General features: G+C 38.6%; 1 protein-coding gene across 4 annotated transcripts; it reads right to left on the reverse strand.

Moving 5' to 3' along the window:
* Window positions 1-5: 5 nt before the first annotated feature.
* On the reverse strand, window positions 6-20607 carry tax1bp1b (Tax1 (human T-cell leukemia virus type I) binding protein 1b). Of its 4 annotated transcripts, none has more exons than XM_027148760.2 (18): window positions 20458-20607; window positions 19070-19265; window positions 12901-13003; window positions 12240-12430; window positions 11838-11996; window positions 9856-10004; window positions 8944-9034; window positions 8123-8308; window positions 7129-7380; window positions 6857-7015; window positions 5969-6038; window positions 5724-5842; window positions 5376-5501; window positions 3614-3700; window positions 2707-2884; window positions 2409-2560; window positions 1400-1482; window positions 6-1083 (listed from the first exon to the last, which is right to left on the reverse strand). In XM_027148760.2, exons 2-18 carry the CDS (start codon window positions 19205-19207, stop codon window positions 882-884), a joined length of 2445 nt encoding a protein of 814 aa, XP_027004561.1. In that variant the 5' UTR covers window positions 19208-19265; window positions 20458-20607; the 3' UTR covers window positions 6-881. The 4 variants fall into 4 exon arrangements, with proteins under 4 accessions (XP_027004561.1, XP_047666643.1, XP_047666644.1 ...); XM_047810687.1 differs by having other exon boundaries at window positions 5352-5501; XM_047810688.1 differs by lacking the exon at window positions 8123-8308 and having other exon boundaries at window positions 5352-5501.
* Between the last annotated feature and the right edge of the window lie 1903 nt (window positions 20608-22510).

A 22510-nucleotide genomic window follows, 5' to 3' on the forward strand; every position in this document is an offset into this window, starting at 1 on the left:
ACCAGTTACTGTTCCAAACAAAACTTTATTGGCGTATATCAGAGTAAGAAGACGCAGATACAAGAAAAAGACATTACATTGTTAACTTAAACCAAAGGAAATACACATTAACTTGGTTAACTGAGACAGATTAAGTCTAGCACTGGGTGATGTTCAGTAGTGCAATGCATTTGCTGTGGACAGGTTTGATTAATGATTTTTGTATCTTATCCTTCTGAGTAGAATAATTTATTAAATGAAGCTCTTCGATTTTCCTTATAAAATAAAACAATATTTTAGACTGAAACCAGACTTCAGTGCAGTGACAGGATAAGCATGCAACTAAAATACAATAATCGTTGAAGTATCAGTTGATTTAAATAGAGGAAAAAATAGTTTCTTAGGACCTGTTCAAGTGTGATATTTAAAAGCATTTTCTAAAATAATTATTTTATGATTATATGATTAGCTTAATGTGTATAAACTAGTATTTTGCCCTGACAGTACAGAACTGTGCTAGATTAGCACAGGGAAAAATAGGTAATACCTGACAATATTTCTTAAAGCCTGGAGAGTGCTTGCAGTTACACACGTTAAGTTGTGACACTGGCTATATGATTATGCTTGTGACAGTGAGTTTAGTCTTTACAGCCTTTTCCAATGAAACCCATCCTAATAAATAGCTCCCCAAAAATCAGTAAACTTTCAGTATCCAAACTTGAATGTGTTACTGTACCCCTCCTTTCTCACGGGCAACGTGAGCTTAAAAAGAAATCCTTAGCAAAGAGATAGTCATGAGCTAATTAACTGATCGCCTTAGAAGCAAATACTCACAGCGTAACATACGGCTGCGGTTATGAGGCGAAAAAAATTAGTTTAATATAAATGTGAGGATTTTCTCTCTAATCGAAGTTGAGTATGTTGCCATCAAAATGGGTGAGCACGTGCTTCTCGAACAGCTGCTGATCGCAGTCTAGGGGGAACTGCTCGCTGCACATGGGACACACCTTCCAGTGGCTCTCCACATGCTCCTCGAACTTCGACTGGTCGTAGTTCGGCGGGAAGATGACCTCACACAGCGGACAGCGCTTCTGCAGCTCCTCACTGTAGGAGAGCAGGAGAAAGTTGATGCGTGAGAAAATGGTAAATACAGAGGAGTGTGACGGGATGGGGAAAAAACAACAGAAAATAGCCAAGGCGAATAAAAGACAGTGCATGTGTGCGATTGTGTGTAATAAGCTGTTTTGATGATGCGGGAGAACCAAGAGAGTGAGGCAGTAAAACAGCATCTGTGTGTTGTGCGACGTGGGTGGCCTGTACAGCTAATTCAGCCACAAACACAACTCCTGCAGAGCTGAACATCATGACACATGACAGCACTTTCTGTGTGGTACTTTCTCAGGGTGTCGGTGCATTTTACCTGCTTTCAAAGCAGAACGGGATTTGTCCATCATTGAGGAAGTTGGTGGGTGGCTCGCTGACCGTGGCCTGGGTATTGGTTTGCTGTAGAGACAGAACACAGGTCAGACAACACTCATTACTGTTACTACCTTAGTCAGCATTAGCATTAACATGTACCATTCGATGTGCACCACAATTCCTCTCTGTGCTGAATTACTCAATTAGCTGCAGTGTTTGGAGGCAAGCTGCAACGTCCTTAATGAGCCTCCATAAGTTTAGATCTGGCAAGCTCAGCTAATCCCCACTCAGCATAGCAGAAAGAGCACAATGGAAACCATAAAAAGCTTTTCCACCGGATAATGTGGCACAGTACAGATACGGTACCCAGGTCAAGGGGACATGTCTGTTTCTCATCACATAACTATGCCTGTGAATGTACAAGGAATTTCTATATTCTTTTGCGGCACCGTTTATTTGGTCAAATAATGCAAATTATTGTCATTCTGTCTGGTAGACAGATAATTCTCGCTAGGATTTGTTTCAAATGGCAGGTGTCTGACAACTCGTGACTGTTTTGTTTATTGTCCAATCAATAGTCTGTCTGCTCTATTCCTAGCTCCCTCCAAGTCCCGGTTCAGTACTCTTTGCTCACTGGCAGGAACACTAACCAAATTAAGTGCAGGTCACTGATAATGATAAAATGTTGGGTAACAGATTTGTGTTACAGTGTAGTCGGGCCTGCTGTGTATATTGATCAGGCCCAGTAGAAGTCATTTATAAAAGGACACCCAAAGAAACACACACAAAACCCGGTACGTGATGCTGGGTATTGCATTAACTTTGCCATACACTTCCTTGGTTTAAATCCTTTTTCCCTTTCCTTAAAAAATTCTCTTCTGTTTTTGTGCACCTGGATTAATTAACAGCTTATTCAAGATTAATTTTAAATAGCCTAAAAAAAAAGAACTACATGAATAAACAATCGGTGTGTTGTTGATGTTAAATGTGTGGAAGCTTGATGCACTCACGGTATTAGGCTGCTCCTCGGGCTCCTCCAGGCCATCAGGGCGGCTCAGGTTGCGGGCAGGCTGGCTGCACACCACATTGCTGTCCAAAGATGGAGGTCCAACAGGAGGAAGCCTAGGCATCTGATCATCTGAAAACTCTCCATCTGCGCTGTCTGAACCATAAGACACACAAAAGTGAGTCTAAGATTATCCTTCCTTATCTGAAGGTATAGCCACGGCTATATAAATGTGTTTAGTATTTTAATTCCAGTTTTATTATAGAGTAATACTTTGTGTAGCATGTGGACAGAAAACTGACCCCTGCTTTCAGATAAGTATGGGTTTCCAAACATCAGCTCTGAAGGACGCTGGGCCACCAGTAGAGGAGAGGGGACATCTGGCTGATATGGCAGGGGGTACTGCAGAAAAACTGGCGCTACATCCAAATTTCCATCGTCATCGTCCTCTTCCTCATGACTCGCACTTCTCTGCAGCTCCTGCAATCAAAGGCACACTTATTAAAGTTCAGCCAGTGAATGGAATCAAAAGTAATACTTGGTAACTCTAAATGCAATGCAGTGGCAATATATGATTTAAATACCCTAGATGGAAGCTACATTTAAATTTTACTATTACTAAATGTAGCTGGGCTGCCAAACAGAGGCAATATAAAAAATAAAAAATAAACCTTAAAGGAGCAAACAATTTATTGACGACTATTCAGATTTCCATCAGTTTTCCTTTCTCTCCATCTTTAGCTCCAGACAATACATCATCTGCCACAGTATTTTAGCTGCAGCGTTGTGGACGCACTAGCCACCCTCTCGCACAAACAGTTTAATTAGCCCCTTAATTAAAAACTCCTCAGCCTGTTCAAAGGGATACAAAGCTTTGCCTTTTACTGAAGTTTTCTGCAGGCGCCAATTTAATTTACAGGCTCAGCCTCAAATTGGGTCATTTTGCTAGTTGGAGCGTCAGGCTCTGTGCTTTAGGTACCTCTCTCAGCAGTGCTTTCTGTTTTTTGGATATTTTTTTTGGGCTGCTGTGCATCCCTTTCTGTGGTCCAGAGTAATTGAATGGAAAATGAGGCCTTGCTGGCTCTGCTGCCCCAATTAGAGAGATACGTTAAACCCAAACCAGATCCTGGGAGGGGAAAAAAAACAAGCACTCTGCGGGCATTTTTAGATTGGCACAAGCCTTTAAAGAAGAAAAATGAAAACCCGCACCCCTTCCAGTTTCTCCTTCTGTTTGGATAAAGCAACAAGGCTGTCCTTCAGCTCCTTCAGTTCCCGACCCTTGGCTGCTACCTGGCTCTGTGCAACGAGCAGAACAGAAATGCAATATTAGTTAAGTGCATATGGTGTTAATAACAGTGAAAACTAGGGGTGTAAATATCCAGAGGAAAAGTAAGTAAGTAAATCCTGAATGCACTTTAACATTTACAAATAATATTTAACATGACTTGCAGTGAATAACTCACTTCCAGCACTGCTATCCTTCAGCCATGTTACTTGGTGTTTAAATAAATCCACAATGCGCCAGCCATTACTTTAGGCTGTCTTGCATCAAAAATCTATCCTTCTCCTGTCTCCATGTTTCATGTATACAGCAGTAAAAAACTGTCTCCACTCTGTGCTCTTATAAACCTGCCCTGTCTGTGCTATTGGGCTAACCAATGATACAGTACCATTCGATGGAAAAAACTTGAGTCAAACCAGACAACCAGAGAAGCAGTGCAGAGGCAAGTGATCAGTGCTCAAAACCGTCTCAACTTTCTATTTACAAAGCAGCTCAGAGCAGCAGTTATGATCCACAGACAGGTTTCTGTTGGTTGGCATGAATAAGTTACAATAGTTTAAAAAAAATAAAATAAGACATTTAGTGAATTTGAAACTAAAGCCAATCTGGCTGTTTTCCAAAGGAGCAGAACAATTTATGGTTTATGGCACAGCACCTATTGATTGTTTACTATAAAGGTTTTTAGATGTACATTTGTTTTATAGTTTGTTTTGCTGGTGTTTACGTAAATGTCCAGTTCTTGGATTTGTGAAGGAGTCATTCAAATAAACGACTTCAGTACTGATCTTTCTGTATAGCATGCCATTATATAAAATGTTCTGTTTCATTTTTACTATCACTCCTGGGAATGCCTTGCTGAACCAATTACTCTAACTGACTGTGATCGTTACAAAAAAGTGTTAGGTTCCACTATCGTGTTTTTCCATCAACGTAATTCAAATATGCCTGACAAATATATGCATACATATACACACATGCATTTAATAGAGATGGCACCAATCCAATACCCAGAATCAGTATTGGTGTGATACCAGCAATTTGATATTGGAGATACCGAGCGTAAAGCTTAGTGGTTTTAGAGAAAACAAATATCAGATGAATACTGATTTCAACTGATACTCGAAGTTTCAGAATTAACGTTATATTATGCGGTCTATAATACTTAGTGTGTTTCAAGTAAAGCTTAAAACTGTGCCAAAAGTTCTAGAGTTATGACAGAGGAACTCCTTTGAGTCCAACTCTGTTTTTACAGCTCCGGGTAATTTAACTTACTTTTAGTAGGGCAAACAACAAATTATCAAAAAAAAAACATGTATATAGACACATCAGGTAAGAATAAAAAATATTTACTAATAAAAAGTAAGTGAAAAGTATTCTCCATTGGGTTGAGGACATGTGACTGAACTGCTCATTTAAGATCATTCCATATTCCATAATTATAGCTCTATACACTTAAGAATTCATCCTGCTACCTCATTCAGCAGTCAAATTATCAATAAACATGAGACCCAGTTCCACTAGCAGCCATACAAGCACATGCCTCAACACTGTATATGTATAGGAGATGAGTTCCTTTTCCATACCCTTTACTTCCCATCAAGTTACCTTGACCTGTCTAACAGAAGTCAACAAAGAATGCCTCCTAAAGGCATGCACAGGTTACACCATGTAACAGTAGGGGGCGCTGACCTTGTAGCGGTCCTCCTCAGCGGCCAGCTGCAACTTTAGGTTCTCGTTGATCTTCAGCTGTTCTTTCCACTTCAGCTCAAGTTTAGCCAGCTCATCCATCAGCATGCTGTTGCGCCCCTTCTCCTCCTATAGTACATGTCACATTTACAACATATCTATTCTATTAGCATGACTGGAACTATAGCACGTGCCTGAAAGCTACCATAAATGCTCAATTTAAAGCAAGGTGCCTGGTTGTAACTAATTGCACACGTTTATGCACTAGACGCACCAAGAGATCATGTCTGGCATGAAGATTAAATATAAACATTATACAAATGATAATACTAAAGAAGCAAGCTGACTTACACACAACATCTGTTTGCACTTCTTGTATTTGTCACTCTTATCAAACACATCCTTACTGACACCCTTCAGCTTGCCCTGGATAATTGCTTCCAGCACGTTGTCTGATGAGCCTGGGCTTCCTGTCACAGAGACACAAGCTTATTGATATTGTTATCTTCAGCAAAGAAAACTGGTTATATCTTCATATGTATAAACAGTTAATATGCAAATTGGACGGTATTAAGCTAGGATACAAGTAGGCTTACCTGGCACAGAGGCCTCAGGGCTGGTAGACAAGGGGCCAGTCGCTGCATCTAAACCAGGACTCCTCTTCACCTAATATAAGCAACAAGGATCTTCAATTTAGTATTGTACCTACTGTTAGCATGAAGTGATGTGTTACTTATAAGCATTCTTGAGATCAAACCCATTATTCGTGGATGGCTGAATCTGTTTTATAGACTGGAATGTTGAACGAGTTTAGAAAATCTAGAACTTTTTTGTCTTCTCTAGTCTTTTGATGTAGTGAAGCTTGCCACATATTCTATGCAAATTATTAGTTAATTCACATAGTATCCAGATCTGATCTGCTAAGCCAGCTGCTAAATTGCTCAGTATTAGGACATAAAATTAGTCACTGAAACTAATTTGACAATCTGTGTCAAATTCCACCATTCCTCTGACCTGCCCTGATTAGAAATGAAGTGACCTGACACAACCAGCTGTGATATTCAAATATTATTTAATACATATTTTCTACATGTTAACCAGATGAGCTTGGCTTTTCCAGGGAAAGTAGTACTCTGAATATTTCCCAGATTACTTGCTATTCATACTTGTAAATTTAACTAAGAAGTGTGCAGGTGGGAGACACAATGTTGATCAGTAATTGGTTGTTGGGAACATAAGCCAACACAAGCGCAACTCTGTCAGGATGCAGTTGACTGAATCTGCTCTCTCACCTCATATAACCAGCAGCTGGATAGCTGTGTTGAGTGCAAGACAGTTGCTAACATCTGTTGCAAAAGTCACTAGCTTTATCACTAATCTCTTTTTGAGATTAAGTGGTCAAAAAAGTCAAAAAGTTGTTAAGCTGGCAACACTGCCAGAGAGATGTACTGGGTATTAGATTATACAGAGGAGTGTTTACTCACCCCTTGCTGTTCAGATAGTTTGACCACCTGTTTCTGCAGTTTCTGGCATTCCTTGTATTTCTCCTTATAATGTTCGGCAGCCATCTGCAACCTAAGCTTTAAGTCTTCCACTTCTCTCTGCAGCTCAGCCACAGCCAAATCCTCAGACTCCTTACGCTGCTAAGAAGCAGACACATAACTTTTATACCACATGACTGCAAATTAAAACCTGACACCTAAAGCTAATTGCTCAAATGGAGTTTTTGGGATTGTCATAATGCACTACAACTTACTGCCTCCTGCATGACAGAGTCCTTCATTTCCTCCACCTGTTTTCCCAGACGGCTGCATTCGGCCCATGCCTCAGCTTGACCCTGTCTGAGTGTGTCCACCTCCAGTTTGACCCGGTAGAGCTCAGCCATGCTGCGATCCCGTGCGCTGGATGAGTCCCGCAGCTCTGCAGATAGCATTGAAGCCTGCTGCTGAGTGGCCTGCAACTGCTCCTCTTTTTGCCTCAGCTGCTCCCGCAGTGCCTTGCTTTCCTCCTTACGTCACACACACAAATATGCAGTCACTTGCAAGCAAATACAAACTTTCAGAATACTCTATTTTACCCACCTGGGGCATCAGTACTAGTAAAGCTTGAGCTCGGAATCATTCAAACTTTCAAACCATTTCACTGGGATGCATGAATTCACAGTTAGCATGAAATCACCTGTACACAGCCTGTAAAATTTTGTTTAGAACACAAATATGTCTGAGTCTTCACAATATTCTGCTGGTAATTTTCAAAAATAAGTGCAGCCAAGATTTAATTTTTTTTTTAATCTTTGTGTGAAATGCCATGGGGTTTGGGGACCAAAACTTAGTGGCTATCAAGCAAACTTCTAGAATCATAAACTAATAAGAAAGAAGAATGTTTTACTAGTCTTCTCTCATTAGTTTATGTCACCTCAGCATTGCCACTTGACACGTTTTTCTCCCTCTGACCCTAAGCTGTGATAATGTCACCATCAAATTGGAAACAAGGCATGCTGATTTCTCGGAATAGATAAATAAATAGTGTTTTTTTTCTAAATGGGGCAAAATATACTTGGCCGCTTGTAAATATACCTGGGCGCAGGGCCAAAGTAAAACCAGTGTGTATGAAACTCTGTGCCTGAATTAATACAACAGGCACCCAAAAAAGGTGTCAGCTTCCAAAATCTGCCAAAATCTTAGATTTTGATACACAACAGAATCAGTGGGTAACCTGGTGTGGAAGAGACAGTGGTGTGTAGACATTACCGAGGGAAAACTGTTAGCCAGTAGCTGGCGGTGCTGCTTGTCTTTCTCTGCCAGGCAGGCTTTGGCTCGTGCCAGCTCCTCCTTTAGCTGTGCAATGGTGTTCTCCTTATTCACATCCACAGATTTCAACATCTGCAGCTCAGCACTTAACTTAGTGTTCTCTAGCTCTCGATTCTTCAGGTGAATCTGGGTCATACACACAAAAAAAAGAGAAATAGAGAAAACCCTGTGGCCTCATTTGTCTAAGACTTTCAGACTGTGGCACTTCAGCACAAACACTCCATAATTATCACCAGGCTGCATTTCCGCTCTGTAAGGAAATGCGCTGCCTAACTCTAATTATAAGACCAATAAGAGAGCACCAGCAGCACTGGGCTAACCTACACAGCCAGGGGCAACAGCAATGAGGTGTGGGCCTAGCTGTGTTTCCGTAGCTACAGCTCTATGTCACGCCTAGTTCCTGTGCCCACCACAAAAAGGCAGCAGAGCCATGTAGAGCTTCCTGTGTGTACAGAGCCAGGCCTGTTCCCTGAGAGCAGGTAAACCCAGGGGGTGGTTTGTTGTGCAAAATGGAGCACAAACCTAATTAAGGTCTGCTTTAAGAATATTAGAGGTTAGATTTATTGGCTCTGGCTATAGAGTGGGCCACCAGTGTTCCTTCTCTCCAGATATCCGAGTATTACAGCAAAATGCCTTATCACATGTAATGATGCATCCAAACATTGGCAAAACATTTACAGCATTTTAGTAGCTTCTTGATACTTTAAAACATATTAAACACTGAATTACTCTATAATGATCATTTTGGTTAGTGTTGTTACCTTATAGAGCTCTTTCTCATCCTTCTCATTCTTCAGCTGAGACTCCAGTGCTTCTCTCTCAAGCATGAGCTTCTTCACTCGATCTTTCAGGCTGTCAGTTGGAACATTATCCAGACACTATATAAGTATGTATTCTTATATATATATATATATATATATATATATATATATATATATATATATATATATATATATATATATATATATATATATATATATAAGATTCTTAGAGTATAAAGGTTCAGTATATCTTTGCTAATCACTAGTAGTTGGTGTTAGGGCTTGACATTTTCAACAGTATTGCAAAAATATTACAGTATCCAGGATAATGAACAATTTATCGAGGACACAGAATGTCAATGCCGTGTAGCACCACTGTACATATGTGACATCCCAGTGTGTCTCAAAAATGTCCCTAACCCATCCCTACAGGTCCTAATACAGTCAGAGCAATCCCCAACACCTATTACATAGATGTGCAGTATGCCGCTTCTTATAAATGACTTACATTGTACAAAACTGAATAAATATCACAATCACTAAAAGCCAATACAGACAAAAATATCTGGTCACAAAAGTGGGCAGGGAAGGCAGAAATCACATTTTATTCTTAAACAGGCAAAAAACCTGACTAGATTAAAAACAGTATGTTTTGTTAAATTTAAACCAGTTAAAAATATGAGGCCGAGGAAATATGCACCAAATTAATCTATAATGTCATTTGTGGTAGAACCTGAAATACACGAAGAAGCCATTACTTAAAAAACAGTAGTGGCAATCATCACGTCTTTTTCTCAGTAGTATGCTGCAGCATGTAGCAGACCTTACATAATGGAACAGCACATGAATGGTGTCTCAAAACTCTATGTTGATTTTTAAGAAAAGAAAAGGAAAGAAAATAAAAAGACACACCAATCCAATTCTGTCTCCTTCTGCAAGCCTTTCTGGGTGACTCCAATAAGATCCTCTTCCAGCTGCAGCAGCCGTGCTGTGTTCTCCTCCATCCTCCTCTTTACCTCCACTTTCTCCTCCTGTAGGCTCTGAATGGACACCTGTAGCTCCTAAGATAGACACATACAGCTCTCAGTATTCTTAAAAATGAATAACAACTAAATAAAATAAAAAATCTAAATATTACAGCACAATCCAGCAATACGTCAGTGATTTCAATTTTAAACCTCTCCGCTTTTTCCTGTACTGTAAAATCATACTTTTTTAAAATTATTTCAGAATAAAATTTCAGAATAGTTTTTTTTTTTAATATCAGATGACTAAAAAGAGGTATAAAAACAACAGGAAACATCCATCAGATAAATTACAACAAAAATCATTCCTCCAAAAATTCCCCTGTATTCTAGAGGAATTACTGTATCCTCTCAGGAGCAAAATCTTTTTTAGATTTATTCTAGCAGCACATAAAACAACATATAAAAGTGCAGTCATAAAATTAACAGCCACAAATGGGTGGGCAAACTCATCTTAACTCAATTTTCCTTCTGTGCTCATACAAGTATACGTCTAAAGACTCCACTTCAAGTCACTCAATGATAGCTGCAATTAAATTCAAGAAGCTTTTATTTGTCTCATATATAGTTATATGTGTAATAACATTACAGTGAAATACATTTCTTCACATATCCCAACTTGTTGGGAAGCTGGGGTCAGAGCCGAGGGTCAGCCATGATATGGTAGGGTTAAGGGCCTTGCTCAAGAGTCCAACAGTGGCAACTTGCTGGTGTTGGGGCTTGAACAATTAACTACCTGTTCAGCAAAATCGGAGTCTTAACATTTCACCACTGCCTAAAAGCATTGATGTAATTTGTTCCTTGCACTTCTCATTACAGGAACCCTCTGGTGAATCATGCAATTTTGTACAATTTATATAGAAAAGTTAATAGAAAGTTCAGTACCATGTCAACATGGCAAACGGTTGGATCCTATAACATTTGGTACTATAAATTTTATTTACACTCGCCAACATTATGCTGATGTTCTACCTTTGCCTATACACAAACCAAATTGAGTGTGATGATTTGACTTGCACAGTGACTCCAGCAGGAAGTCCAGAAAACAAAAATAAGTGTCACACCCTTGGAATAGATGGACTCAATAAAGTGAGATGACATGAACAATGCCATTTAACAAGTGAGTTACAAACAAATACGGCCAATGCAAACAAACAATCAAATTAGTAAGAAACTTTCCGACACTGACTCAAACTTCACGGACAGTTAACCATTTTATTCAGAGTTTATTTCAGGCATATAATTGCTTTTCCTGTGGAGTGAGTTGTTTAATCTTACACAACTTAACGTGAATGTGATTGTAGTACTAGTGTTTGAAACAGGGATAGGTGTTCTGTCTTATATGAATTGGTCTCTAGAACAACAGGATCATGATACAGCTACGGAGGATGCATTCTAATACAGATAAAAAAAAAAACAAAGCTGTCCAACAGCCATGGCTAAATTTAATCAGTGTTTATGAGTTATGATTCACATGGCTTACAACTGACATTTGTTTGCAGATCTGTTTCAACATACTGTATTTTTGTTGATTGCCTAGCTGGTTACATTATGAGGGTAATCATATGATATGGAGTACCATATGCCCATGAACGTTAGCTAGATTATACAGAAGAGTGTTCACCCCTAGTTAGCCTTTCCTGTATCTGTAGCTTTTTTTGTATTATTATTATTATTTTGTAGTACATCAATATAATTAGCTATGTTTTCTTAGTAGCTTATAGTGTAGCTAGGTGTTTTTTTGTACGAGTCATTTGGTTTAGCTATTTTAAATCATGAGTAGCCTGTACCTTATAAATGGTTTTAATACATGTTAAACATTCCACCAACTTTAAAATGGTGCAAGGAGAAGAGATCATAAGCTCTGACCTGCATTTCTTTCTTTAGCTGGACACTGCTCTCTCTCTCCTGCTCATACTCTTTCTGAATCCTGTCTTTCTCCTCCAGCACTTCATCTCGCTCTTTCTGCAGGAGCGCCATGCTCTTCAGCAGCTCGTCCTTTTCCAGACGCACCTCCTCCATCTTTTGCTGAAAAACAATGCATGGAGTCAGAGACAAATAGGAACAATTCTGTACACAATTTGTTATTCATCGAGAGGTGAATCAGACAGGAAATTAACTGGAGTTAAGCAATGTAGTTCACTCAGGCTCACTTAACATATGTTTTATATTAGGCAATGTACTTCAGCACTTCATCTGCACTGAAAAAATAAGCGTGATATTCAGGAATTAGCAACTTTTTACTTTTCTGAAACTCACAGACTTGCTTACCTCTAGATAGCTGGCTTTGGTGGTGACAACCAGAATGTCTGATCCACCCTCATCCTCGACAGTGAGTAGCTCTTCCTCAGTGGGGCTGTTAGCACGGAACTGGAAGGGTGTACTGGCCCCACGAATCTCTCCTTTATGAGTGACATAGCAGAACTGGTAGAATTCCCCGTCATCGTTGGGCACGTAGTAACCTGTACAAATATTTATAAACACAAATCCATCTTGTATCATCAATGAGGGAAAACTTTGATGGATGATTTTGCCAAATGCTTATAGAAAGTCCTCTGGAGAAAGATTAAAAAAAATTGTAGCCTCCATTTAACACCATGTTTTACAACTCACATGTGCAAACTAAAAGTGTGCTAGCTCATAAATTGTTTTACTATATCTTTCTGCTATCTCCGGACCATACTGGTGCACCTTTATCTTGAGTTTTACAAAGTTTCCAGTCTGTGACCTAAACCACTGCTATAAAACAGGCCCATCAACACTTGGGCGTGCTAATAGGGAGTTTGAGTGTTCCATATTTTACTGCATCTGTCATTTGGATATTAAAAGCTTTTAATATCCCTCTGAAGGGGTCCAAGCCACAGTGCTGCATTCAACTGAGCTAAAGAAAAGTCAGAAAGAGATGTAATACAACATTGTGTTAATATGTTACCTTGAAAGATCACTGATCGGTTGACTGCAGTGCCTTCTGTGTACTCATCTGGTAGAGGAGACCACAGAAAGGTATAATAGTCACGAGCCGTGCTCCAGCCAACCTATGGGAGAAAGGATTTTACATGGTAAACTAGCTAGATCCATTTAAAAATTAAAAGAATCTGTAGTTAATCCATGAATGTCTTTGCATGGTTCACTTGACATACAATTTGTAGATTAAACTCCCCATTACTGCTAAAAAAAAAAAAAACAAGAATAGACAATGCATTTCTATAAAATACAAGGAGGCCTATTTAGTCGGTCACATGTGCCGACTAATTCAAAGACACTAGATGCAATGTTCAGATGGTCATGGTATTACACATTGCCTGACTCACTTGTTTACTTCCCTGTTACCCTTTAAGCCAAAGCCTTAAAGATACACTCAGAGGTGTGTGCACACACATGAACTCTGCCATGAGTTATAGAGGGATGATTGATATACATGGCTCTTCCCAGCTGCCACATGTGCCAAGACCTTGTTCGGTTGAGGGAGCACGGCTACAACTCAGGCTTAACAGGAAGAGGAAAATAGGTGAAAATTTTACACATACTTCAAACTGGAAACCAAAATGTAATTATATGAATTTTATGTGTTGTTAACTGATGGCTGATGAGGGGGTGCGTAGAAAATATATCCATAAGTTCAGCCGTCTGCCATAAAACTGTCAAGCAAAATCAGACTCACATTGTACTGGCTGTGGGTCCCAATACACACACACACACACACACACACACACACACACACACACACACACACACACACACACACACACACACACACACACACACACACACACGTGTGCACACCTACATTCACACGTCTGCACAGACACACACACACGCATGCAGACGCGTGCGCGCACACGCACGTGCACAAACACCAACATGTGCACATACGCACTCACACTCATGCACTCACACAGTCTCATACACACTCCCTAAACAAGCCTGCTGCCTCATAACTGTGCACACAGGAAATCTATAGCAAGTCATTTAACATGCATATGTACAAATCCACAAATGCATAATCACTGGTAAATGGTCATATTTAAGAGCTGCTCACACTGTGCAGTTCACCACAATTAATGTTGCTGTAATCCCCAGACTGTACAAGGGAGAGTAGCCTGGGGTTCTGGACCTGTAAAGAACAGGAAGCCATTAAAGGCAGTGTCATTACTGCACGCTGGACACCGCTCACTCATTAAGCCCGTTTAGGGTGAGTAAGGGCGAAACTGAACCTCTGTGTGCTTCTCATTTAAGCCCATGGAGCTACTCACAGCCAAGGAAAGCTAAAGTGGCTGATCTCCTCACCAAAATGCAAAACTATGACATTCACTAAGATGGACGGTTTAAAATAAAGACTTGTCTAAATAACATCTTGGCAAAGCCTTTCTAGTTCTGATTACTGCATACATGGCACTAAGTACTAGTAATAGCCCTGTTATCCATCCCAGCTTTCACATATGATCAGCCTCAAAGACATTGGATGACTTCTACAAGCATGTGTGAATTGCAAGCAAACCATGCCAAGACTGGATTGCATGCAAACAGCTCCCTTGATGCCTTAAAGCCCCACTCAAGCCACCTTTTTTCCTGCTGTTACACCCTTGTCTACAAACACCATCTGTGACCTGACGTAATCACTGGTGGGGGTCGCCACAGGAAGTCACTCATGCTATTCAGCTGCTTGTGGAGTTGTACAGAGGTGTGAATTTTGGTCAATTTCAAATTCTCATTAATTAATGTTAATATTAATCACTGGGATCTGATCAAGATTTCACTAAGTCTATAGTGTTGGTAGCCGTAGCAAAACTTTACAGCAGATGTTTTGGCTGTTTCGCAATTTGGCTGTGTTGTCTGTTTTTGCTCTGTATTTAAATGGGACGTGTTTTCAGCTCACTAAAGTGTTATCGCTGGTGCCACTTTAATGAACTCATTTAAAATGTGATGTGAGAAAAGCAGCTTCATGCTCAGTAAAATAATTTGTGTCAAGCTTGTATCTGGAGGTAAATTATTACATCCAAAACAGATCTTTGCACAATGTTTTTACGTAACCGTAATGAGAAAGTACCCAAATGTAGCTCAGTGTTCCAGTGCATGAATTACATCCGGGCCAGTGTGAAATAAATGAATGGGTTGAGTTTGTCCTAAACAACAATAAAGGATTAAAGCTCAGTTTGTATTTTTACTGGTTTGCCAATGAACTTGCATTTGTAGAGGTTTTGTTCCATAGACAACAGCTTCAATGGGTTTAGTGGTGGGTGTTTATTTCGAGAACCACTTAGTGTTTCTGTTTACAGCTTAGGTCTGACATACAACACAACAGAAACTGAAACACGGAGGCCAGCAGTCAATATTAAACAAACCTCTCAAAATCTGTTAGGCATGATTGGAATTTTTTTTTTAGAAGAACCATTTTAGAAACATATAACTTTTTTCCCTTAATTAACGACAGGAAATGGGGCAGAAAAGCTACTCGTGTGAGGAATTTTATGGAAAGAAAATCATGAAGCCTTCTGAGCTAAAATGTCAAGAACAATCAATATATCCAGCTTCTCCTTTAGCTCAAAACAGAGAACTGACTTACATAAATGTTCTGAAAAGTTATTATTATTCATAATGAGCTGTGCCTGTTCAAATATTTTATTACTGATACAATAATAAGAAGATTGTGAATATTGTTTTTGGTTTTGGAGACTAAAGATTTAACCTTATGTGAAATGGTGATTTTGTGTAATAAATTTAATTACTGTGGGGTCAGGACATAATAAAGGACAAATGTGGGTCCTGAGGCAAAATCAGTTGACAAAAACAAATATGAGATCAAGTCAGACTTGAATCCACCTGCAGCTGGGGGAAGAACATATATCAGGATGCAACAGTGACTGCTGCTTCTTCTCTGACAGGATAATTATAAAGCAGTGTTCGCCAGCTCCACCCTAGTGGCATGTTCTGACGCTCCAAACATGAAGTTCACAAATTGCAAATCAGGCCTCTGCTAGAGCTCCAATTTCAAAGAGCTCCAGGTTGGTACTCTTTGGAATTGGCCATTTGTTTAGACCAGAGATTGAAAAGACTACATCTAACAAAAAGGGTATTGCAAAAGATTTCAACAGACAAGCTATCTGAGGACATAAAGGAAAATCCTGAAATGCAATCATAAGCTCAAAGACATAGCTTAATAAGGTACTTCGTAAATTCCAGAGAAGGGTGTTATTAGCTTAAACTTATTTCAGGAAGTAAAATGCGTACACAGCCAAGCTGTACAAAGCAGTCAGAAAGTCCAACCATTTGCAAACAGGGCTCCATTTCATTAGTCCCAGCTCAGGTAGTGTGAAGTCATCCCCTGAACACCAGGTGGCAATAACATCCTACTGGCAGTCATGAGCCCAAGTCGCAGCTCTAGGCCAATGACTCATGGATCAGGTATCCATTTTGGCATTGTTTTGTGTTTGGCACAGAACCCACCAATCTTTCAGCAAAGCAATGGCTGTGTGAAGGATTTATAACACCTAGGCTCTTCCTCCCAAGGGTTTACTCCTGCATCAGGAGGTCTGTGTGCATGGCAGAGGCACAAATGAACGTACGTACCTCCAGGGCAATGCTGTATTTTGTACACCACAAACCTCAACCTTGGAGAACAGGCTTCAAGCTCCAATCAGGATCCCACAAAGGTGGCAATGACAACAAAAACATATAAGGTAGCAGCTGTAAGTGACAAAGATACAATAAATCTTTTGTGCATGAAGTTAGCTCAATGTAATTCAGGCTTTTTAGAATCTGATCTTTGCTCCTTTCCCACATTGCTCTGGGTTATAAAAACATACAGGAAGCAGTTTCAGAGATCATAAAAGTTTCTCCATTAATCAAAATTGCTCATCAACAACTTTCTTTGAAGCCATTTAGCCCAAGTCTAAAAGGCTGAATCTTAGACCGGTTTTCACCGGAGGTTAATCCCATGGCTCTTAATGAAGAACACTGCCTTCAATGCAACACAGCTGCAAAGGAGGAGAAGCCCTCCTGACAACTTGTTGTAAAAAGGCTTCATCAAACTCTGTCCACCACACAGAAACACTCATACACACAACCTACAAGGCTCTAAAATACCTCTTTGATCTCATCAGTCCAAAACCCAGACACTGAATCTTGTCAGTTACTATCCTTACTTCCATCTCAAAAACCATTAAATGTTAAGTCAGTCTTTCTCTCTGTAGCAGTGCTTCCCTTAACGTGGCCAAGGCAGTTGTGTGTTTTTTAACCAGCAGCAGCTGGGGGAAACTGCAGCATGCAGATCAAGCCAAAACACTAAGCTTACCCTGCCAGCAACTATAATTCATACCTAAAAGCTCCCACGGCCATTAAGCTACAGCAGTTCTCTCTCATGCATTCATGGATAGTAGGTGAATGTTCACCTACATTCCAAGCAATTTACACTCCAACATGAAGCAACGCATACTGTCAGTCTTATGTGTAACAAACATTTTTCAATGGCAAAGTTCTAGAGCTAATGTTTTTACCTCTAAAGCAAACTGACATTTTTTAAAATCATGCATAAGGATAATAGCGTGTGTGTGTGTATGTATGTGTATATATATATATATATATATATATATATATATATATATATATATATATATATATATATATATATATATATATATTTATATACATACATACATATACATACATACACACACACACACACGTTTGTATACACACCAATCAGCCACAAGGTTAAAACTACAATATTGAGTAGATCCCCTTTGTGCTGCTAATACTGTTCTGACCCACTGAGGCATGGACTCCACAAGACCTTTGAATTTGTGCTGTAGTTTCTGGCACCAAGATGTAAGCAGCAGATCCTTTAAGTCCTGTAAGTTGTGAGGAGGTGTGAGGAGGGGCCTCCATGGTTCTGACTTTGTCCAGCACATCCCACAGATGTTGACTGGATTCAGATTTGGGGAATTTGAAGACCATGTGAACACCTTAAACTCTTAGTCCTGATCCTCAAAAAATCCTGTACAATTTTGCAGCAGTGGCACTCTGACTAGTCTGCAGCAATGCAGCCCCATATGCAGTAAGCTGTGATACACTGTGTTCTGCCACCTTTATTATCTTTATAATTATAATTAATGCATAAACATCATTCATTTTATTAGCGGTTTCAGCTACAGTAGCTCTTCTGTGGGATCAGACCACTGTAGGTATTGCTCCTTACACACAATAAAAAGCCTTGGGCACTTTAGTTGCCAGTTCTCCTTCTTTGGAATATATCTTTTAGGTAATAATAACTGCATTCTGGAAGCAATCCTTAAGCTTGCCCATTTTTTTATCCATCCATCCATCCTTCCATCTATATATATATATATATATATATATATATATATATATATATATATATATATATATATATATATATACACACACACACACACATGTATATATATATATATATATATATATATATATATATATATATACATACATGTATATATACGTATATATACATGTATGTATATATACGTACACATGTATATATCGTGTATGTGTATAAAATATCCACATTATTGCAGTCATAAAAGCGATGACTGGTTTTGTATAAAAGGCCCAAAGTGTGACATGAAAAAATCCCCACACCCTAACACCACCTTCACCAGCCTAGACTGAAGGCAGGTTGGGTTTATGAATTGGTGCCAAATTTTGCATCTGCCCATTCTCACCTGACCTCTCTCATCAACATGGTGTTTAAATCTACAAAACTGCCCTTAACCATTCTCTGTAAACTCTAAAGACTGTTGTGTATGAAAATCCCAGGAGAGCAACCATTTTCAAAAAACTCAAACCAGCCCATCTGGCAACAAGAACCATGGTATTAAGTTACAGACATCACACTTTTAACTGCTTCTGCTTTGATGCGAACATTACTGAAAGCTCTTGATGGGTATCTGCTTGATGTGTGGCTGCCTTCACATTGTTCCGCTTCCATATGATCAGCTGACAGAATAAATGTATAACTTTAGGCAAATTTGTGAAGGTGTTAAAAATCTGACTGTTACAACAAGGAAATCAATTCAATGCAATGTACAATAAACCAGATAAATTAACCTGAAACCGAGCAGATTTACCTTGAAAATGCCAACCCAATCCTTGGGATGGGGCGTGATGAACTGTGTGAGTGTGTAGTGGCACTCCAATGCAGCATGAGGGAGATAGCTCTTCCCAACATTCTGGAAGATGACATGAGCAAAATTAGATGTTTCCATGGTACTAGATGCTGATGGTCCCTCCTGAAAAAGTCTATAAATCAATCAGCAGCTGGCCCTGTATTAAAAACATAAGAAACAAATGGTAATGTGAGTTACTTTTAGAAATGACACACCCAGTACTTCCCCTAATGACACCATAACTCAAATATTGACCAAAAATCATTCAGACTTTCCAAAATGATAGCAATAAACTATTGTATTATAGAATAAAACTAATCACTTTATATGACAAGCCTGGCATACCATAATTACTGATATCCCACTTTTTGAAGATGAGAGATAATAGTAAACACACCCTAAACCATTTAAAATGGTTTCAATTCAAAGTCACTTTAACACTGGTTTTCGAGTTGCTGTTATATTAATAAATAATAGAAAAATTTAATAAATAACGTTAAATGATATAGTGCCTGTATGAAATTAAAATAAATTCTTTTGTTTTTGTAAAACTTGCAAAAAAAAAAAAAAAAAACCTTCATATTAAACCATATAATACATTCATACTAAAACAAGTTAGCTAACGACATCAGAATGAGAAAGAGATTTATTGCCAGGTATGTTTTCACATGCGAGGAATTTGTTATACTGACAGAAGGTCCACAGTGTAACAAAATGACATATATATACACAATATAGACAAATTGTATGTACAAATGTACAAGTGTGGAATGAGCAACTGAAATATACAATATAGGCAATTTGTTCAGACATGTTCAGTTTGTTAGAAACATATATTTAACATTTCTTTTTTTGTTATTATTATTATTATTATTATTGGCAGTAATAGCAGTAATGTGTTCAGATTTCACGAGCTTTGCTGACTAAGCAGAAAGCTAACTTCATTAGCACGTCATTTAAAACAAAGTTCGTTGCTAGTAGCATGAGCTAAACAATAACAAACGAAGTTCACAGTAATTATCTAACCGTATTCGGTCATACAGGCGTGTTCTCTCAATACAGAAATCATAAGACACAATTCAAGTCTTTCTGTAATCCTAACAGTGAGAGAATCGAGTTGTTGTTCGTTTTAAATCATGTTTGTATAGCAGTGTGTTTGACGGATCTATGAGCAGCTAACATGCTAATAAGGAGAACGGATTAAGTCACTAGAGCTAGCGTTAGCTGCTAAGTTTCAACTGAACTCGTGGATAACTGGCATGAAAAATACAATTAACACTAAAACAACTGTCAAAATGCTAAACACGATGGTATAGTGTTAATGTATAAATACACTAAGCATGGCCTACCCCATATTTTCCAACAAGCAGAAACCCTCGGCCGTGTTGTTGACGCACTTTCCAGACTCAGCTGTACATTCCCCTCTCCGCTTCCGGGAACACGTGACTGTCTTACGCACGCGCTTGCAATGTAGGTCTTCAAATCATACTTACAAAATTATATCAGATTCTTGTACATTCTGTAATATAAATACAGAATTTCCTGTGCACCTTTTTTATTATTGTATGCACTCTAGGTTTTTTTTTTTTGGATTGATGTCGAACATGTTTTTGAATCATAATCCATATACAGAAAAAAGATGTTATATTTTTTTATGAGGAAAGTCAAATGGGAAAATGTCATATTTGTATTTGAAATCTTTTTATTTTATTTGGAAAGTTCATTGTCCGTAAATGTAAGTGGTCTGAAAAAAAACAAACAAATGTTTTCCATTTTAAGCTGGAAATGAAAACTTATTTTGAAACTTTAAACTGACTTATGAGCCGAGAAGCTGTCAAAACTATGGACTTTTACAAGGCTGTTAATTCCTCTTTTTTTAAATTAATTGTATTGCTCGGTACCCCTTCTTTTTATATTTTTTTCCTTTCCTTTTTTTGTTACTATTTTAAGATTTGAATAATATGGCATTGCATTTTGATATCTGTTATCGTTTGTTATTGAAACAATAAAAAAATTGATAATCATAAAAAAATCATTCTTCTAAAATTGTTTTCTCGAATAAGACATTAAGGTCTGTGTTATTGTGAGCTCAAATGAACAGGCCATGTTTAACCTGGAGCACCTACCTCTGTGCACTGCTACTGTAGCACGAGAGCTACAGTATCTCTCTTTCATAAGTCAGATTAATCAATGTTTACAATACATTTCGAAAGATAACCATTTTAATAATGCACTAGCAGATGTATCTCAGTTACCCTTTGTGCATTTTTTTTAAATGAAATTAAAGGGTAAGTTTTTTAGGTATCTAGGAAAATCTCTGACGGTTCTTCTGGAGACTACCTATTACATTAGTTCTGCTTTTGCAGGGTTTTTTTGTTTGTTTGTTTTTTGACCCAATAATGCAGTCATAAAATAAACATAACATTTATTGTAAAAATAGGACAAATGTATTTTTAAAATATATAAAGAAAATAATTTGGGGACCTAAGATAAGGATTATCTGTGTTCCCCTACCCACCCTTCAAGAACTGTACATATCCAGAGTGAGGAAATGGCCTCAGAAAATCCCTCTGGATCCCTCACATCCAAGGCATCCACTTTTTGAACCTTTACCATCTAGACGGTGCTACAGAGCCCCAAATACCAGCACAATCAGGCACAAGAACAGTTTCTTCCTCCAGACAATCTACTTCATGAACAGTTAAAGGTTCCCCTCATTATGCAATAACAATGTGCAATAATCTTATATTAATATTAATCGTGGCCTAATGGTTAGAGAGTCTGACTCGTAATCCTAAGGTTGTGGGTTTGAGTCTCGGGCCGGCCACAACTGAGGTGCCCTTGAGCAAGGCACCGAACCCCCCAACTGCTCCCCGGGTGCCGCAGCATAAATGGCTGCCCACTGCTCCGGGTGTGTGTTCACGGTGTGTGTGTGTGTTCACTGATGTTTCTGTACACTTTGGATGGGTCAAATGCAGAGAACGAATTCTGAGTATGGGTCACCGTACTTAGCCGTATGTCACGTCACTTTCACTTTATTTGTTTCCACCTCCATCTTACTACATCCCTGCATCTCATTCTATTCTATTTCATTCGATCATCTATAGTTGTACATACAATTGAGTTATTTTATCTATTTGTATTTACACGTGTATTATTTATTTATCTGTTTATTTGTTTGTTTGTTATTGTTATTATTATTATTATTATTATCATCATTATTATTATTTTGTCTGTGTGTTGTCGACTCTGTGAAATCTTTATGACACTAAAACAAATTCCTTGTATTCGCAAGCAAACTTGGCAATAAAGATCATTCTGATTCTATTCTATAAAAACATGCCTTTGTTATTGTATTATACGTTATACACGGTCATCAAAGGACTTCCGCTGGAGCGATGC

The sequence above is a fragment of the Tachysurus fulvidraco genome, chromosome 3, assembly GCF_022655615.1.
Source record: "Tachysurus fulvidraco isolate hzauxx_2018 chromosome 3, HZAU_PFXX_2.0, whole genome shotgun sequence".
NCBI classification, from domain to species: Eukaryota; Metazoa; Chordata; class Actinopteri; order Siluriformes; family Bagridae; genus Tachysurus; species Tachysurus fulvidraco.